A 19,170-nucleotide genomic window follows, 5' to 3' on the forward strand; every position below is an offset into this window, starting at 1 on the left:
TTGAACAAATACACCTTCCCGCGTTTCACACTTTTCCAACGCTGGATCACTTAAGAATCTTTAGCGTACCATGCGCCTGACTGAAATTAACAGGAAAGAGAGGCGTTTTTTTCAACCTTTCCCACCGCTATGCATTTACAACATTTTAATACCGACTCCTAAGACTCTGGACAGCACATAATAAACCAACATAAAAGCCATTAAAGTCCAATTCATATTAAACTTTTTTTTTTTAAGGCGAGCATTTTGTTGGCCCGGACAAGAAGTGGCAGCTTAATAAAGAGGGTTGCTTCGCACCATCACCCCTCCCGCATCCAGAGAACAAGAATTCGTTAAAAGGAAAAAAAACGTGCAGCGGAGGGGACGAGAACCGAACAGGGAGACGCCCACTTTTTTTTTTTTTTGCCTGAAAAGAGACGAAGGCACTGAACGCCCTTCCCAAATAAACTCCCCCCCCCCCCCCGCCTTAACAAGGCGCACGGCGGTTATTCCTTCAGGCGCGCCACCTCCCACCGGCGCAGCGAGCCGGGCTTCTGCCTCCGGCGCGCGCCTGATCCGACCTCTCCGGCGGAGGCGGGGAAGTTCCGATCCTCCTCCTTCTCCAGACTCAACTAGCCAATCCCGTTTGCCCTGTTTGGCCGCCCAGGCTTCATCCTAAACAACGTATCGAAGCTCGATTCTCTCACCTTCCCGCCTGCTTTGTTTAAACAGTTGCAGGCGGCGCGCTGGGAGAATGGCTGGGTGCGGCGATCGGCTGTTTTTGCAACGCCGCGGACAGTCTCTGGCATTGCTCCTGGGGCAAGTGCTCGCCACGGGGCTCATCCAGGCCGTGAGCCTTGAGAAAGCCCTGCCTTTATTAGCAGGTAACTGGCTGGATGCTGCCGTCTGAAATCGGTTCACCAGCCAGCAGTTGGCATTAGATAGAAACCGCGAGTTCTGAGTCCTGCAAAGGCAAGGACTGCCCTTTCGGATTTCTGCCCCTAATACAGGTAGTCCTCGACTTACAATAGTTCGTTTGGTGACCGTTGGAAGTTACATCGGCACTGGAAGAAAAAAAAAGGGACTTATGACCGTTCTTCATACTTACGACCGTGGCAGCAGCCCCACGGTCACCTGATTTACATTCAGACGCTCGACAGTTGACTCACATTTACGACGGGAGTCATGCGAGCCCCTTTTGATGAGCAAAGTCAATGGGGAGTCCAGATTCACTTAACAACTGTGTTATTAATTGGTGATTCACTTAATCACTTAATGTGGGGAGAAAAGTTGTAAAATGGGGCAAAACTCACTTCACAAATTTCTCACTTAACAACATAAATTTTGGGCTCAAGGGTGGTTTTAAGTTGAGGACTATCTGTAGTTCATTATCGCTCTTCCCCCGAAATCTTTAGATAGCTTGCCTGACCGCTCGCCTGTTGGTTCTTTAGTGCTTCAGATGGGACTGCCTTGCAGTGTAGACAGTGCTCCTGCACCTGCATCCCTCTTGACTGTTTGGAAGGCAAAAGATGCACTAGGACTGTACATACAACAGGTCATTTAGCAACTGTTCGAAGTTATGATGACACTGAAAAAAGTGACTTATGACTGTTTTCCACACAACCATTGCAGCATCCCCATGGTAATAGGATCAAAATTCAGATGCTTGGCGACTGGTTCATATTTATGATGGTTGCCGTGGATCATGTGATCATTTTTTGCAATCTTCTGTTAAGCGAAATCAATGGGGAAGCCAGATTCACTTAACCGTGTTACTAACTTAACTGCAGAGTTTCATTTAAGAACTGTGGCACGAAAGGTTGTAAAATGGGGCAAAATTCACTTAATAACTGTCTCATTTAGCAACAGAAATTTTGGGCTTGGTTGTGGTCATAAGTCAAGGACTACCTGTTCTTGTTCACAGGTTTGCAAATTAATGTATGAAGTCTCTGATTTGGATTTCTTAGAGCAGTGTTTCTCAGCCCTGGCAACTTTAATATATGTGGACTTCAACTCTCGGATTTAAGCTGATTTAAGGCTACACATATGTTGGCTGGGGAATTTGGGAAGTTGAAGTCCAGACTTCTAATGTTGCCAAAATTGAGAAACACTAACTTAGAGTAAAGAGGGAATGAACAAGAAAGTTATGCTGTCAAATGGTTGTAGATGGGACAACAGTGGCCCCAAATATATGTGGGTGTGTTTTTCATAGGAAGAATTTAGGACCCCAGTAATGGATTGCAGGGCTGATAAACCAAATCCATCAAATCATAGAAGGCAGGCATATTTCAATATGGCAGCTTGATTTGGTTTGTGACAATTATAATTCTTGGAAAAATGTCTAAACAACTTGCAAATACAGTATTTCATGATGCGGTGATTAACCCTTTTCCTTTTGTATAGATAGTAGCTGTAAACAGTTGAAGATAATGAAGATAATGCAGAGTACAGAATCAACCTGTTTCTGCTACATTCCCAATGGAGCAATGTACTTACAAAATACTTGGTCAACTATTCAGGTAAAGTCATGCTGTTGATACACTCATAAATTAAGCGGCTAGGGTTTTTCTCAGCAGCTCTTGGTAATATTGATGCTACTTAGAATTTTACATGTTCCATTTCATCAGCATCTAGAGAGCTACATTCACCCTTATTCTAAATAAATCATGTGGTCTTATATAAAGTAGCATCTACATGTAGAGCCCCAGTACTATGTGTAGATTTATTTTTGGGAGAGCAATCTTGTAATTTTTCAGACAAACATCAGTATTTGCCTCCTGCTTTTTCTTCCACTTGTATGATTGAATACAGAATAAATCCTTTGTATTAACTGGAACTTGAGTTTGTAGTTTGTAGCTTACAATCAAGGCAAGATATCAAGCCAGGAATTACAGGCTTACAAGCACTGCTTGGATTTGGAGCAACAGATTGTTCCACTTCCAAGAGCAAGTTCCAAGTTCAAATGCAATTCATTATTTACAGGTAGCACTCATCTCACAACCATTTGTTTAGTGACCGTTTGGCTGTCACTGAAAAAAGTGACTTATGACAGGTTTTCACATGACTGTTGCAGTATCTCCATGGTCATGTGATCAGAATTAGAATGCTTGGCACCTGGCGTTTATGAAGGTTGCAGTGTCCTGAGGTTATGTAATCACCATTTGTAATCTTCTCAGCTGGCTTCCAGCAAGCAAAATCAAAACCAGATTCGCTTAATGACCGCATTATTCACTTAACAACTGCAGTGATTTGTCTAACAACTGTGGAATAAAAGTCATAAAATGAGGTGCAACTCACTTAACAACTGCTTTGCTTAGCAGTGGAAATTATGGATTCAGTTGTGGTCATGTTGAGAACTACCCATGTTTGTACTAGTTCACTTACTTGTGCAGATGGCTGTGGTAGCCTCAGGATTTCTGATTGAAAGTGTATATAAATATAGGCAAACTTCAATGGTGTAAGAAATCCTATTGTTCCGTATTTCACAATTCCTTTTAGCTTTTGAATATATAATTAAGAATTATTATATTTTTTTAGGTGTCCATAAACAGCACTGAATTATTTCAAGTGGTGTATATCCCAGATGAACGTGAATGCCAAAATTCCGAACATTTCCTAGATTTTTTGAAATGCCTGATTAGCAATATTTGGCGCCCTAGTGTGTCTAATCAAACAATCATAACAGTGGACCAGTTTGTTGGCAAAACATGTTTCAGGATCGAACCGACAAATAAAGTACTCTTCACTGTGAGCGTACAACAAAAGAGTGAGTAATATTAAGAGAAATCCATTTATAAAATACTTTTGTATTATTAGAAGTATACATTTTCAGTACATAAGTGAAACAGGTTTCGATTTCCCATCTTTTTGTTTTGTTCCAGTGTTGGAGAGCAAACTCGTTCTGTTATTTGTTGCTGGTGGACTTCTTTTTCATTTTGCCTATAACTTGAGTAGGTACGTGTTAGCTTTACTGGAGTCTGTCAATTACATGAACTTGACAATTTTGAAAATAATAATGAGCTGCAAATCTGCAAACCTAAGAAATTGCATTGATTTCAGAAAGACTTGAGACAAGCTATACCATGGGTAGGGCTGTTGTTCTGTCCTTTCAATTTTTAAAGAGTGTATTTATTTAGACATGCAATATTGTCTAAATCAGTGATCAGTAAGTGGATGGAATGAATAAAGACACATAATGAGAAATAAATTGAATGACTATACCAGGGCTGAGTAGTTGGCTTAGCCATGATGTATTTAGCAAACCGTGATTCAATTCACCCATCACATTCAGCTATGAATCATGATATACAAACCAAAAGGACTGAATTTACACATTAAAATAATCTGAAACTGAACCAACCACATTATAGCTTAACACAGACTCTAGAAAGAGTGCAGAGAAGAGCAACAAAGATGATTAGGGGACTGGAGGCTAAAACATACGAAGAATGGTTGCAGGAACTGGGTATGTCTAGTTTAATGAAATAAGGACTAGGGAGACATGATAGCAGTGTTCCAATATCTCAGGGGTTGCCACAAAGAAGAGGGAGTCAAGCTATTCTCCAAAGCACCTGAGGGTAGAACAAGAAGCAATGGGTGGAAACTAATCAAGGAGAGAAGCAACTTACAACTAAGGAGAAATTTCCTGATAGTTAGAACAATTAATCAGTGGAACAACTTGCCTGCAGAAGTTGTGAATGCTCCAACACTGGAAATTTTTAAGAAGATGTTGGATAACCATTTGTCTGAAGTGGTGTAGGGTTTCCTGCCTGGGCAGGGAGTTGGACTAGAAGACCTCCAAGATCCCTTCCAACTCTGTTATTCTACAGCGTGTGAATCCAGGCAGTATGCAACAAGGCATTCTCATGGGATGTTAATTGCAAGATTGGGGGGGCTGTATAAGTAAGTGAAGTGATCTGTAGAATTTAAATAAAGCTGTATCTTTGCTTTTCTACTTTCTTGAACTTGTTTTCCGTGCGCAAAAGATTTACTAGCATTCATGTGTTTTTTCCAAACAGAAGTAATATCTTCTACTATTGTGCTGGGATAGCATTTGGCATTTTCATACCTCTAGTCTTTCTCGTTTTCATGCTTAAAAGGTTTATTCCCAAGGTAAGTTTATGACGTTTAATATATAGTAAGACAGCAAGTATTTGGTACTTCCCTAATCTTAACTGAGCTTTTAGTTTTGTGGTGAATCAAAAGTTACTGAAGTGGTTTTAACCATGGGATAAATATTTCAGCAGCCAGCTAGTAGATGGTCACTAACTGGTAAAGAAGAATAAAACCTTAACATTCCTGCAGCTTGGGGTAAATAGTTTTGAATTCAATGTTTTTTATAGAGACAGAGTCAACTGGTTATTTATTTTTGGACAAGATTTCACTATGGGTGGAAGATTCAAAATCAAGATAGGTAACAGGGTGGGCAAAGCATTTTGGTATTCGTTGTCTCTATAAGCAAAGCACATTCAAGAAAACAGTTGAATCCAGATTCTTTTTCTCCACCCGAAGTATTCCTGGAGCGGAATTCAATTTAAAATGTTGTACTGGTAGAAGAAGATAATTTGTCTTTGTGTGTGCCTCTTTCCTCAGGAAATCCCTGATGCTACTTCTTCCCATTATTTTAGAGGTCCCTCAACCCTTCAAAGCAGGTTTTTTGAAGACAGGGAGCTGTAGTAGAAAGAAAAAATCACTGAAATATAATCTGGCAGTTCTTGATATAGCTAATCCAATCATTCCTTCATCTTTGATCATAAAACAGAAGAGTTGACTTTACTTTCCATGTCAGCGAAACACAAAGTTTAGTTTTCTAGCAATATACCAAGAAATACCAGTCCTTAAAGTGCTGTATTAAAAATACCATGTTTGTTCAGTGTTCTGCTTGGTTTTGGTCCGTGTGAATTTAGTCCTGGGTTATACTTTAATTGCTTTTTGTGGCTCTACTAAGTTTTTATCAAGTAGAAATGTACGGGCTTCCCATCCATGCACTTGTATTTGTAAAAAATCCTTCCCAGTGACCATTAGATGTTCATCACAGGAAAGGCATGAGCTGATCCTGTACTGGTAACAGGTACTTGTAACCTTACATTCAATGTTTGTGCTAATTGTGGTGAAAATGTTATTTACCTGTGGGACAAGAGGTATATTTGGCTTTTGCTAGAAGAACCTTTTGATTTTTAAGTTCCAAGATGACATTCTCATTACCGTATTTTTCGGACTATAATATGCACCTAAATCTAGACGAGTAAATCAACAAAAAAAAGTTTTTGACCTCCGCGCTCCCCATTTTTGGTCCTTTTTTCGGCCCGTTTTCTAGGCTTTTTTTGGCCCGTTTTTTAGGCTTTTTTCAGCCCATTTTTGAGGCTTTTTAGGCCTGTTTTTGAAGCTTTTTTAGGCCATTTTTTTCTGAAAAAAATTGGCCAAAAAAGCCTTAAAAATGGCCCAAAAAGCCTTGAAAATGGCCCAGAAAAAAGCCTCGAAAACGGGCTGGAAAAAGTCTCAAAAATGAGCCAAAAAAAGGCCCCAAAATGGGGTGTGTGAAGGCAAAAAAAATGGCCAGTGGGTGGGCATGGCTTCGGCAATATTCGGTCTATAAGACGCAAAGACATTTTCACCCCCTTTTGGGAGACAAAAAAGTGTGTCTTATAGTCTGAAAAATACAGTAGTTTTGTTTAATTGTGAGCTCTTCTCTTCAGTCTAGATTTGCTTCAGCTTGATTTGGGTGGTTTCACTAACTCCACTTTTGTATATCTGTATGGACAAACACGCACCCTAATCAAACGTCATTCTTCTTTTCTCTTCCCTTCTTTTAGCTAAGTACCTTCTGGATTTTAATGAGTGGGGGCTGGTTCTCTTCTCTGTATATGTTCTATATTTCAAGAGAAAAACTGAAATGGATGTGGAACAATTCTACATATTATATACTGGGTATGAGAATTAATAACAATATAAGAGACTTTGAAAAGGAGCTTCTTTTGCAGTTACAATTCTCTTCAGTCCTAAAATGGAAAGCTTGTCAAATGAAGTACATTATCTCCCAAAGGTTGCAGATTCAGACTAACTATATCCTCATTAGGCATGCCTATTTCAGGTAGCCCTCAATTTACAACCATTACTTTAATGACCGTTCGAAGTTACAATGTCACTGAAAAAAGTAACTTAACGACCATTTTTCACACTTATGACCGTTGCAGCATCCCCATGAATACATGATCAAAATTTGGATGTTGGCAACTGGCATCTATTTATGATGGTTGCACTATCCTGGGCTGTGTGATCACCATTTGTAACCTACCTAGCCAGCTTCCAGCAAGCAAAGTCAATGGGGGAAGCCTGATTGCATGATTCACTTAATAATTGCAATTGTTCACTTAACAATTGCAACAAAAAGATCATAAAAATGGGGCAAAATTTACTTAGCAATTGCCTTGCTTAGCAATGGAAATTTTAAGCGGTGGTTGTAAGTCTTAGTTGTATTCCTAGTGAATCTTACACAGTTATATTTGAATCATAGACGAAAACCTTCAAAAACTGAGATTTTATTGTTCTCTTTCCCCTTGCTCTGGGGGAAACAGCAGCCTTACATTATTTTGGATGTAAAAAAGCTGTCTCTTCCCTGATGGGAAAGATGACACTTCATATCTGCAAAATATGCTGTCCAGAGACTTCAAGAGCATCTGGAATTATGTGAAGTGATAGAAACATTATGTAGTGTCCTTTAATATGTATGATAAATAATCACTTAGTGTTTAGTTATCGCTGGTTGTGTTTGTTCATAGCACTAAACCAGGATTTATTTATTTTTTTAAAATAATGCTGGGTCATAATGCTGAGCAATCGGGTAGATTCAAATATCCATATGCTAGATTGACTATGTGTGAACTAAATAACTGAGTAAGAGATGTGCTTGTTCAACCTCTGCCATGTAGCTGCAATTATGCAAACTCCTGCTTTAAAGTCATCTTAGCAAATACAGATAGTCCTCACCTTACAACCGTAACTGAGCCTCAAACTATGGTTATAAGTTGTTGCAGTCGTAAGTTGAGCCATATACGTGACCGAATCTGATTTTTTTGATATTTACTGCCAGAAACCGGAAGTTAACACTGGAAACCAGCAAAAAAGTAATTAATCATGGTTACATGACTGAGGGACACTGCAAATGGCGTGAAGGTGAGCCAGTTACTAAGTGTGCAAAATGTGGCCAAAGGGAAGGGGTGCAACTGTTGTAAATTCGAAATGGGTTGTACGTAAGTCTGGAGAGGTCCATTGTAACTTTGGTCATTAAGCAATCAGTTGTAACTTGAGGACTACCTGTATTATGACACTTACTTCTCAGTAAATAGCCATACATATTTATGAACGCATATACTATATAGTACACAATGTCACTCTTTTTTTACTGGAATCTTGATCAGAAAGTTCAAAAAACCCTCTTTCCATGAGTATTATTTTAAATGATGCCATTTGAAAATGAGCACATTCTACCATTTATTCGTATTAATCAATATTAATCTGTCCAGAAAATGCTGGGCAGATACATTTCCAGAGTAAGCAGCCGATCTGTCCTTCAGATGGGCATACTTGGCGTAACTGTAAGCTGTTGTTATGCCATGAAAAGTATCCCACTAACATAGAAAAAAAATCAGGAGCGGAAAGAAATGATTTCTAGTTTACTTAAATATCCCTCCCTGAAACAAAATGTTACTTAACACGATTTAGCTCTGAGTGAATGGTTAGTTGCAAGCCTAAAATGAAGTAAATGTATCACTTTTTTTAATCTACCGATATTTCACGGCTAAGTGTTTTGTTTTTCAGGGTATATTTTATCAGTTGGATTGATCTCTTTTGCTATTTGCAAGAAGCATGGGCCATTCAGCAGTGAGCAAAGTATGAATCTCTTGATGTGGATATTGCAGCTGAAAGGCCTGATCTTAATTTATTTTGGCATTGCAATTCCCCAGGTTGCCTATGCAGTCACAACTGCTATGCTCTGTACAAAATTCCTGCATTATCCTCTTCGAGCATCCTGCTACGTTGGCAAGTTAGTAACCTTTCACTTATTAAATCAAAACAATATTCTTACCAAAATTAGCTGAAGCAACTGTTCTTGTATAATGTAGTCAGACATTTCAGGTAATTTTGTACTGTCAATGAAAACCGTATAGTTATTTATTTATTAAATTTGTTTGCCTCCTATGTTCTGTTTTCTCTTTGTCTAATATGTAGTGGAGCTTGCACAGTCCCAGAATGTCCCAGAGTAGTTTGTTTCTGTCCTCACCTGTAAGTCATTCAGCGCAAGGCTATGGGGGCCTTCCAGCTCAAACTGAGTAGCATCGCAATGTATAGAGAACAACTTGTCCTTGAGGATGTAATTTTTGGCATTGGTGCCCTTTTTCTAAACGTTATTGTTCTAGTGCAGTGATGGCTAACCTTTTTGCCATTGCATGCCAGGAGGGGGGGCAGGCGAGATTTGCTTACGTGCGTTCTCACACCCATAATTCTATGCGCTCCGCCCTGCGCATGCGCACACAGCCCCCCGCCCCCCGCTCCTGGCATGTGATGGCCTGATAGGCCTGTTTTTCTTTCTCACTTGGCTCCAGATCCTCTCTATGCATCTGGGGAGGGTGAAAACAGCCTTCCCCACCCCCTCGGAGACCCTCCAGAGGCCTGAAATGGCCCATTTCCCAACTCCTGGTTGGACAGGAAGTGACTTTTTTGCTGTTCCCAGCCTCTAGAGCAGTGGTTCTCAACCTTCCTAATGCCACGACCCTTTAATACAGTTCCTCATGTTGTGGTGACCCCCAACCAGGGGTGGGTTCTAAATTTCTTTTACTACCGGTTCTGTGGGCGTGGCTTATTTTGTGGGCGTGGGTTGGAGGTCATGTGACCGAGTGGGCGTGGCTAGCTCATCATGTGACCGGGTGGCCATGGCTATGTGTATAGGGACTACTCAGAGGGCTGAAAAAAAGTCATTTCTGACAGGTCCTCGCACTTTTGACTGGTCCTCACACTTATGACCATCCTCACATTTATGCCTGTGCAGCATTCTTAACAACCATGTCACTCATTTCACAACTGCTTCTCTTCAACATGGTATAAGATAGGGCAAAAAACGTAAAATGTGAGGACGGTCGTAAATTCGAGGACTGGTCAAAAGTACGAGGACCAGTCAAAAATAACTTTTTCAGCCCTCTGAGTAGTCCATATGCATAAAAGGATACAGCAATAGAGAGGGATGAAGGAAGAGAAGGGAAATTAGAATAGGAGTGAAGGTAAGAGAGGGAGGAAGAGAGGAGGAGAAGGAGAAAGAGGAAGTAGGGAGAAGAAGAAGAGGGGGGGAAGAGAAAGTAAGTAAGAAAGAAAAGACAAAGGTGGTAGGTTTGAGGAGAAAGATTGCTGTACAATAAAAAAGATGAAAGGGAAGAAAGCCAACCCCAAACAAATATAAAGATATTAAGATAAAGAATGAATTGTTAAACTTTAAAGAATAAAAGAGAACAAATAGGAATAAATAGCAATAATTAGAAACACACATACAAACATACAACATATTTTCTTTGAACAGAGTATTTGGCCGGTCCACAAATTTAAACAGTTGTAGGAGGTTAGCAGCCACCCCTTTCCTAGAAGAATGAAATATTTTGGAAAATATTAAAAAGGCAGAATATTATATTTCCTTGGATGAGAAATGGAGAAGCATATTTTACAGACAAAGCAGCTCCCACCTTCCTGCCCCCCACCCTTTGTTAATGGGCCAGAGGCAGAAAGTCAATCCTTTGTCAAAGGACATTTGCAACACAATAGCAACAGAAACTAACACAATGGGCCCCATCAAGCCATGTGATCCTGTCCACTATTAAAACATCTTTCCAAACAGTCTCCATGTTTCCAGTGTCTTTTTCCCCACTTGGAGCAGAACCCAGAAGGATATTTCTTCCAACACAGTATTTAGTCATTTCAATTAAATTTACAATTTCTATATTTCCTTTTTACCATATTTATTCCTCAACTATTTTTTAAAAAAACCCAATATTACCCTTCATCCTCATCTCTAATCTTAATCAAATTCAATTTTTCCCTTCTATTCTATATTATACCCCTTTGCATTGTCATCTATTTTTATATCCATCCTCACATTGGTTAATTATGTAATACAGTTGTTTAATACAAATTCAACATTTTAATATAAATCAATTAGTTATATAACTATCTTTTTTGTATATTTATCAATATGAACATGAATATTCCAATTATTTCCATGCAATCCAATTTCTTACAAATCAATTAATTATATTTACCAATAATAATAAACCAAATAATTTCCCCCATATATTCCTCCAAACCACAACTTAACCATTTCTGCTTTCAACACAATATACAATTAATAGTATCTCAATTATTACAATTCCCTAGTTAAATAGAGCTTTTTTTCTTTTGTGTTTTAAAATCTTGAACCTCCTCTTGCCCTAAATTTCCCATTGTTTGCAGTTTTGTACCTACCTTTTTTGGTAAGGAAAAAGAAAAAGAAATCTCTCTGCCTCATTTTGTCACGTTGCAGCTAAGACCCTGCTTTCCCTTTCTCTTTTCAGTATAGCTAGGGGGAAAAAAACTTGCTCCAGGAATTTACCTCTTTGCAGCTAGCTCTTTGAAGCCCTGCGGCAAGAATTTAAAGTTTTTTCCCTCTAGCCATCAGCTGGGACTCCGGAGGAAGCAATAGATTGGGAGTGGGCGGGGTAAGCGAACGGCAACCGGGCGATCCAGCAGAAGCAGAGGGTGAGTGAAGGCGGGGGGCGGGGCGAGAGAGGGCTTTGGCGACCCCTGGGAAATGGCCGTTCGACCCCCAAAGGGGTCGCGACCCCCAGGTTGAGAACCGCTGCTCTAGAGCCTCTCTAGGAGTCTCTGGAGGCTGGGGACAGCAAAAAATGTCACTTCCTGTCCAACCAGGAAATGGGCCATTTCAGGCCTCTGGAGGGCCTCAAAGGGGGTGGGGAAGGCTGTTTTCGCCTTCCCCAAATGCATAGAGAGGATCTGGAGCCAGATGAGAAAGAAAAACGGGCCTTCCCCAGGCCCTCCAGAGGCAGGAAACGGCCTGTTTCCCTACTTCTGGTGGGCCCAGAAGGCCTGAAAATTAGTTGGCCGGCACGCGCAAGTGCGCCTGAGCTGAGCTAGCATGGCCACTGATATGGCTACACGTGCCATAGGTTCGCCATCACAGTTCTAGTGGATTATGACATTTTTTTGAGAAATGGCTTATATCACTCTATAGATAAATTGGCTATGTTTGTAACCAGTGCAAAGCAGGAATTACGTTAACGATCCTTAGTTAAGGAAGCATGGATCATTCTTTTGAGGATAAGCAAAACAATTTCCTGGTTTGGTTGCTCCCATACCCTCAAGAAAGCATTGCTTGCTTTGAGAAACAGAGTCTGCTTAGACAATTGCCTTAGGACCTTGGTAAATTGGCAAAGGTTCTAGGGAGCAGCACAAAACTCAAGGAAAAATCTAGGATTCTGGGATCAGCCCTAATAAAGCATGACTAAAACAAATCAGACTGTGTAACCATAGTTTCCCTTTGCTTTATTACCTATGATGCATTAAGAGATTCAAACAGTCTGTAGTTACATGAAACCCGGGCTTAGCATTATGTGAAATCCAAGTTTCTGTTTTGTTATTTTCTGTACTACCTTAGAATCAATCATTCTAGGAAGCTTAACAATCATCTGAGTCCATGTTCAATATAGAGTATTCTTTATATTTTGGGTGTGTCATTTTAGAAGTAGTAGCATTATTAGAGATTTTTCTGACACATGGTTATGTTCTAGCACTTAAGCTATTATACTTTATTCAGCACGTTTTAGTATTAATGCTATAGTAGACACCGCATGCAAAAAGACTTAATTTTATCACTCTTTTGGATGAAAACATATGCTAGGATTTCTGCTTTATTTGCCAGATAATTCATTGTATGTCTAAATACAAGTGCCTTCAACGGGTAGCTGTTCACCATTAAATTGTACAATGATAAGATACCTGTATGTAAGGGCTTTTAGCAATAAACTCAGGAACCTGGGGAAAAGATTTTTTTAGCATTTTGAATTCTAATCATAATTGTGTTTGGAATCTCATTAAAGGGCTGCAGAACTGTTTAGGTACAAAATTGGCACTTTGTCAAGAACTCTGGTTCGGTTGTGCTTGGAGAAGCCTTAAGAAGGAGATCTGATCTCCAAGGTGGCAAGGTTAGAAGGTCACTTCTTACCTTTCCCTATTGCAAAGTGGGAAAGGTAAGAAGTGACCTTCTAACCTTGCCACCTTGGAGATCAGATCTCCTTCTTAAGGCTCTCCTATTGCAAAGTGGTACAACACAGTCCTCTCTATATGACTGCTCAGAAAGAATCACTGGAATTTACTTAGAAGCAAACAACATAGTAATAAATTCAAACTGCCTTGAATGTAATTCTTTGGTTATTTTAACTTGGTAGGGATTTTCCATTTAGTATAGTGTAGTCAAGAGTCTGCCTGTCAGATTCTATTTATTCTTTTTTAAAAACGTATTCCATACCCTTTATGTTTCAAATCCATAGTGCAACCTTTACAGTGCCCTCCCTTTCTCCCTGGTTTAGAAAAGCTGCTCAGTATTTCCACCCAGAAAAATCGGAGCCTCGATATCTGACAGAAGACGAATACCGGGAACAAGGAGAAACAGAGACCGCGAAGGCCCTGGAAGAGCTGCGTGTATTCTGTAGGAATCCCACTTTTCCCTCCTGGGTAGCTGTGGTCAAACTGCAATCTCCACAAAAGTAGGAGCATTTGTTTTCTTTTCCATATCTCAAGGCTTCATTTGTGGTTTTAAAATAGCAGCAGCTTATTTTCCATTGAGGCTGCTCTTCCACAGGAATCGTCTCTGGCAGGCTATACTTGATGCCTTTGTGGATGCGATTTAAAGCAAGGTGGGGTTGGGCCAGTATTTTTCTTCCTTGCACCCCTCCCTTTTATCATCACTTTTAAGTGTTTGGTGCATTGCTTTCTTCTCGTTATTGATCCCTCTTTCTCCTTTCTCCAGGTTTGCAAACTTTGTTCTAGGTTCCCCTCATGTATCTGCTGAAGAAATGACAGCCCATGAGGCACAGTATGGCATCGGAGGAGCCCTCCTGGAGCAACAGCTTTTCCACCCAGAGACCGAGGCAGAACCAGAGCCCCAAAACACTTCTCCTGAGGTGGAGGAGAGAAACAAAGAGGAAGGACTGAGACTATTACAACCAAACATCCGGCATTTCCACAGTAGAGAATTTCTTTGAGCAGCTGCCCAGGTCAACAAAAACATGCAATAACATACTTTTTTGAACTGTAGAGGGCAGTCAAGACATTTTGAAGGACTTACCATGACTTCATTGGTTTCCAGGAAGCAGTTAAGTCTGCAAACCCATCATGATTAGAGTTATGTAAGGAGGGAATCCAGGCACATCTGAACAATACTGGATTCAGTTAATGTCTCTGCTTAGAGGAACCATTTGCTGAAAATTTGATGAGGCAGCCTGTGGAGGGCTGGAGCATGGAATTCCTCTGAGTTATTCTGCCAATTTACAAGCAGTCTCTCTTTTTTTTTGGCCTGATCGTGGATTCTAAGTTTGCACATTAACCCATGGTGTGCTTAACTCTCATTTGCTGAGTTCACACCAACATGTTAAGCCATAACTTTTGGTTTGTAAATCACAACAGCTGCAACCCAACACAATCACGTTTGAGACCAGTGACCCAGTGAAGACAACTAATGTTGGGGAAATGAGCTGAGAAGTTGAAGTTACTGGTGATTAACCACTTTATGGTAATTATTTCTCTCCAGTGATTGGGATAAGCTGTTTTAAGTTGTTTTAGCATTTGCAAATAAATTGAGCGTTCTAGATGCTACAGTTGCCACAGGGCACTCATCTTTAGAAAAGCCCAGGGAAATGTTGGAGCATAGTAGTAGTAGCAGCAATGAAAGCAAAGGAAATAATAGGTACCTTGGGCACAATTCCAAAACATCTGGAGCACCACTTGAACACCGTCGGAATGGACAAAATCACCATCAGTCAATTGCAAAAGGCAGCTTTACTTGGAACAGCTCACATCCTGTGACGGTACCTTTTAACACCATCAAATATCATCTGCCTATCCAAAGTCCTTGGAAAGGACTCAATAGGTGGATAAAAATGCCAAATCCAGTCTAAATGTCTGGTAGAGGGTGTGACCAACAAAAATAAAATTTATTAAATAATATGCCACCCAACTCATAGTGACTCAGGGGCTAGTAGTACAAGTAGGACAGAACTAGCGTTTACTCCTGTGTACATGGAGCCCTAAATCCCAAAACCTTCCAAGTCCACAAGAGGGATTTGTATTGACCCATGTTTCTGCAGATTGCAAGGTCTTTTGGTTGGTTATTTGTTTGTCTTTGGTCAGGTTTTTTTTTTTTTTTTTGATGATATAGTTTGATGTTTTTTCTGTAAGTCACATGGTCACTATGGAGTCAGGCAGCCTTGAAACTGAAGTACCTAAATGAATGTATGAAAGGCTTAGAAGCATATCTGTAAGGAAAGACAGTTAAGTTTTGCTTTGGCTCCAACCAGCTGATTTAGGATAGAGGTCTTAGAAACAAGAAAAGGGAACCAAGGAAATCTTGTTTAATTACTTCATATTAGTCTAGCATACAAGATTTAAAGTTTGCTGTAATGTAATCATGATCTCTCTGATTAACCTATCCCACTGGCTTTTGTGAAGATTTAAAAAATGGAGAGGTCGTCTTATATACCTTGATTTTTTAAAAAGTTGAAGTATAAATGTAAACAATATGTATGTGTGTCGATTGATGCATTGCTGACAAAATGCACTGTGGAGTAATTAGAGAATTGTTTGGATTTTGTAAATCCCAACTTCTTTTTAATATTCACTTTCAAATAAAATGAGCCATTGTAAATAGAAAGTGTGTTCAAATGTATTAATAAAGTATCTTAACTCCTGCACAGAGCAGCCCACAGGATACTATGCAAGGAGCATCTGATAGTGCTAAAGATGGAGATCCTTGCTGAACAAGATGGTTGATAATGTTGATTTACTGCTCATCTCCTGGGTTCAAATTCTTTCCGTGAACCCCTTGATGCCAAAAATAAAAACAAGAAAAGGGATATAATTAACTTCCTCTGGGCAAGGAAAAGGAAAGGGAGGAGGGGAACTCGTCTATGATATCACGAGGGGACAGTTAAATCCATCCCCTGTAGGGCAGCTCTTGAACTAGCCAGACTACCATTGATCAATACTTGTCTGCACTTGCAACGAATTTCTGTGCTTCATGTACCAGCAAATGGGAAGGGTTAGATTAGAGCAGGAACAATTTGATTGCACTCTAGGTGTCAAAGAAGAAAAGCTGCTTTGTTTTGCAAAAAGTGACCATGTCAAGTCAACCTTGGCTAATCTCAAAGATAAAAGAGTGACACTTAATCTGTGTTTAGAAAAAACAAAGACCTCCAGAAAATCCCAGGCTGTAGGGAAGTTGAAAAAGCAACCTGGAATAAAAAAGGGACAAGCCACCTAGTAATCGGGAGTCAAACTCAGTGTGGGGAGGTTAACAAAAACAACTTTTTGCAGGACAAGTGTCATAACCATTTTAAGAGCTATGATGATTTCAAATATGGCCATTATTGAGTTGAGGGTTCCTTGCTAATTTTATAGAGAATTCTTGCTGTGCAATCACTTGCCAAAAAGTTAGTGAATCCTTTTTCTTTATTTTCAGCAAGAGACTAACAAAAGGTTCCCTCAGCATTGAGGTCCTCAGTGCATATAAAGCAGGTAACAAATGTGCTGAATACCTGCAGTCATCCAATGGCTGAATGAGATGAGTCACCCATTTTCCACTTCTGCAAACAAAACAGATTAGATCATAAAATCTTGTTAATATTGTGTTTCATCCTGTACTCTTTAAAGACCTGGCACTAGTCAGAGCCATTAACTGGAGAAGAGACGCTGAATGGTGAGTATCTCAAAACTAGCCTAATAAAAGCCCAAAGTACCGTATTTAGTAAATACAAAAGCTTGCTAATCCACCCCCTCCTATGGTCGTATTTTTAACGGGACATGACATTTTTGACATATACATGGAATTTTATTTATCTCACTACATTTTAACAACTTCACAAATACGAGAGCTGTCTACAGCCCATTCACAAACAAGGAAGGAACCGATTTGACAGGCAGGTTGGATATGTAAACATAATGTGCAAGTTCAATGCCTTACAACTCGGGTATTCAATATTAACAGTTATTACCAAAGCGTTTATCATGTAGACTTCAAATAAGTTCATCTAAAGGATCCACCGTTTGTTTTTAAATAACCATTTTCAGTCTACTTTGTTTTTTTTAAAAAAAATCATTTCCTTCCTTCCCTCTGCAATATAAACATATAATAAATAGATTTCTGATTTTATTTTTAAAGGTCACTTAAACGAGAAATTTACAGTACATTTAAGTTGAAGTGCAAAAAATAGCTAATAACTACTTGCCAATATTTGGTCCCAGGTAGATTGTTATAATCCCTTAAGGTTTATGTAAGGAAAACACCCTTAACATCTATCTTAAGGTATTCTATATTCTGCATTCAAAGTAAAGTATCTGAAATTTAATTCTATGAGCCACACCAGCTCCTGGGCATAAATGGCATCCCACTGGCTGGCAGAAGTCAAAAACCATCTGGTCAAACCACGCGTGAATAGGACTCCTCTAATGGAAGGCTAAGTTTGATATAGAGTATATGCTTGAAGCCTAAGCGCTACAAAATTGATTCTAATATTTTCCCTCAGCTATAATAACAAAGAATGTATGGGAACTGGGTTCAATTCAGTGAAATGTGAAATGTCAAATCCGAATCTGTCAATGTCTTGACAAAGTAGTGCTAAGACAACATGATCAATATCCATTTTTCTCTTCTAGCTGCTTTTATTATTAACTATGTCTTCCTTTCCTATACAATAATTAGGATTTATACCCCTTCCCAATCCACAGGCACTTTAAATATACTCTATAAAGTTTTATTCCCTTTCCCCTTAAATAAACATATTCTATCGTAAAATAAAACTATATCGGCCTGGCTAAGAAAACTTCTCAAGAAGCAACTGATATATATGCCTGCTGCTGAACATCCTCTCATTACCGGTTTTCAGAACATACTGCAGGCCTCTGTTAGGGAAGTGGTATCAGCATCTCCACTCCCAAAAATCTAATAAAGCTAGACCCTTCGTTGTTATTGTGTTACACAAGTAGGAACTTCTCAGATCTGACTGAGGTGAAGGAGTCATATTTCCCTATCACATACACCAGAGAGGCGAAAAAGAATCCACATAGACTGCTTCTGTAGGACAATCCCTCTTCGGTGATTAGGGCAAATTCATCCCATATAAAATCATTAGTATTTTCCAAAAGTATCGTACCATCACAGTTCAGGTCTTCAAACACAACACCACACATCTCAACCCATATCCTGTTTTTGCAGGGTTATGGACAATCACATTTTCTGGTTCTGGTTCTTTCTAAAATGCTAATGCGCTCTGGCCTGGCCATAGCAACATAAATGCTGCTTGTCTGGTTAGGAAGGCTTCAGCAGATGTTTCATGTAGAACTTTACCAGCCAAAAGTTCTTCAGCATCTCTGAGAAGTCTTTACAAAAGACAGAATTCTATGTGGCTCCCTCCTTCATTTCCGTATTTAACTATTGTATTTTCTCTGAAGTTTCAGAGGTTACAGAACTGCTCTAGGGAAGCCTGCACCTCATAATAAATAATCACTGTCTAAGAAAAACTGCTATGAGTTCTTGTCTTCCCTTTCCCTAATATTGAATTAAAATGTTCAAGTGCATTAAGCAAGAAGAAATGGAACTGAATGGCGGGGGGTTTTGTCTGTGAAAATTAATTACAATCCAGAAAATTATGAAGACAATCAGATGTGTTTGTTTACAACACTTCCATTCAGGTAGGGAAAAAACAACTTCAGATGAAATAGCGTGCTCCTTTGCTAGTTATTAACCTGGCGCTTTTGCTTAGCCTTCCAAATTGTTCCTGCAACAGGCCTCAGGTTTTGTCACAGAAAAGGCATTAAATATTTTAAAAGCTTTGGCTGTATCAGGTTACTATTGCCAAGAGGAAGAGAAGTGAGGTCTCAAACTCC

General features: G+C 39.6%; 1 protein-coding gene across 1 annotated transcript; it reads left to right on the forward strand.

Annotated features, from left to right (window-relative positions):
* The first annotated feature begins 733 nt into the window (after positions 1–733).
* Positions 734–15,940, forward strand: NEMP2 (nuclear envelope integral membrane protein 2). The gene is made up of 9 exons (XM_070956842.1): positions 734–863; positions 2,383–2,498; positions 3,517–3,745; positions 3,861–3,933; positions 4,998–5,091; positions 6,792–6,906; positions 8,797–9,022; positions 13,602–13,778; positions 14,042–15,940. The coding sequence occupies exons 1-9, from the start codon at positions 734–736 to the stop codon at positions 14,274–14,276; spliced, it is 1,395 nt and encodes a 464-aa protein (XP_070812943.1). The 3' UTR covers positions 14,277–15,940.
* The last annotated feature ends 3,230 nt before the right edge of the window (positions 15,941–19,170 follow it).

The sequence above is a fragment of the Pituophis catenifer genome, unplaced genomic scaffold, assembly GCF_029215685.1.
Source record: "Pituophis catenifer annectens isolate HBS135680 unplaced genomic scaffold, rPitCat1.0.hap2 SCAF_1, whole genome shotgun sequence".
NCBI classification, from domain to species: Eukaryota; Metazoa; Chordata; class Lepidosauria; order Squamata; family Colubridae; genus Pituophis; species Pituophis catenifer.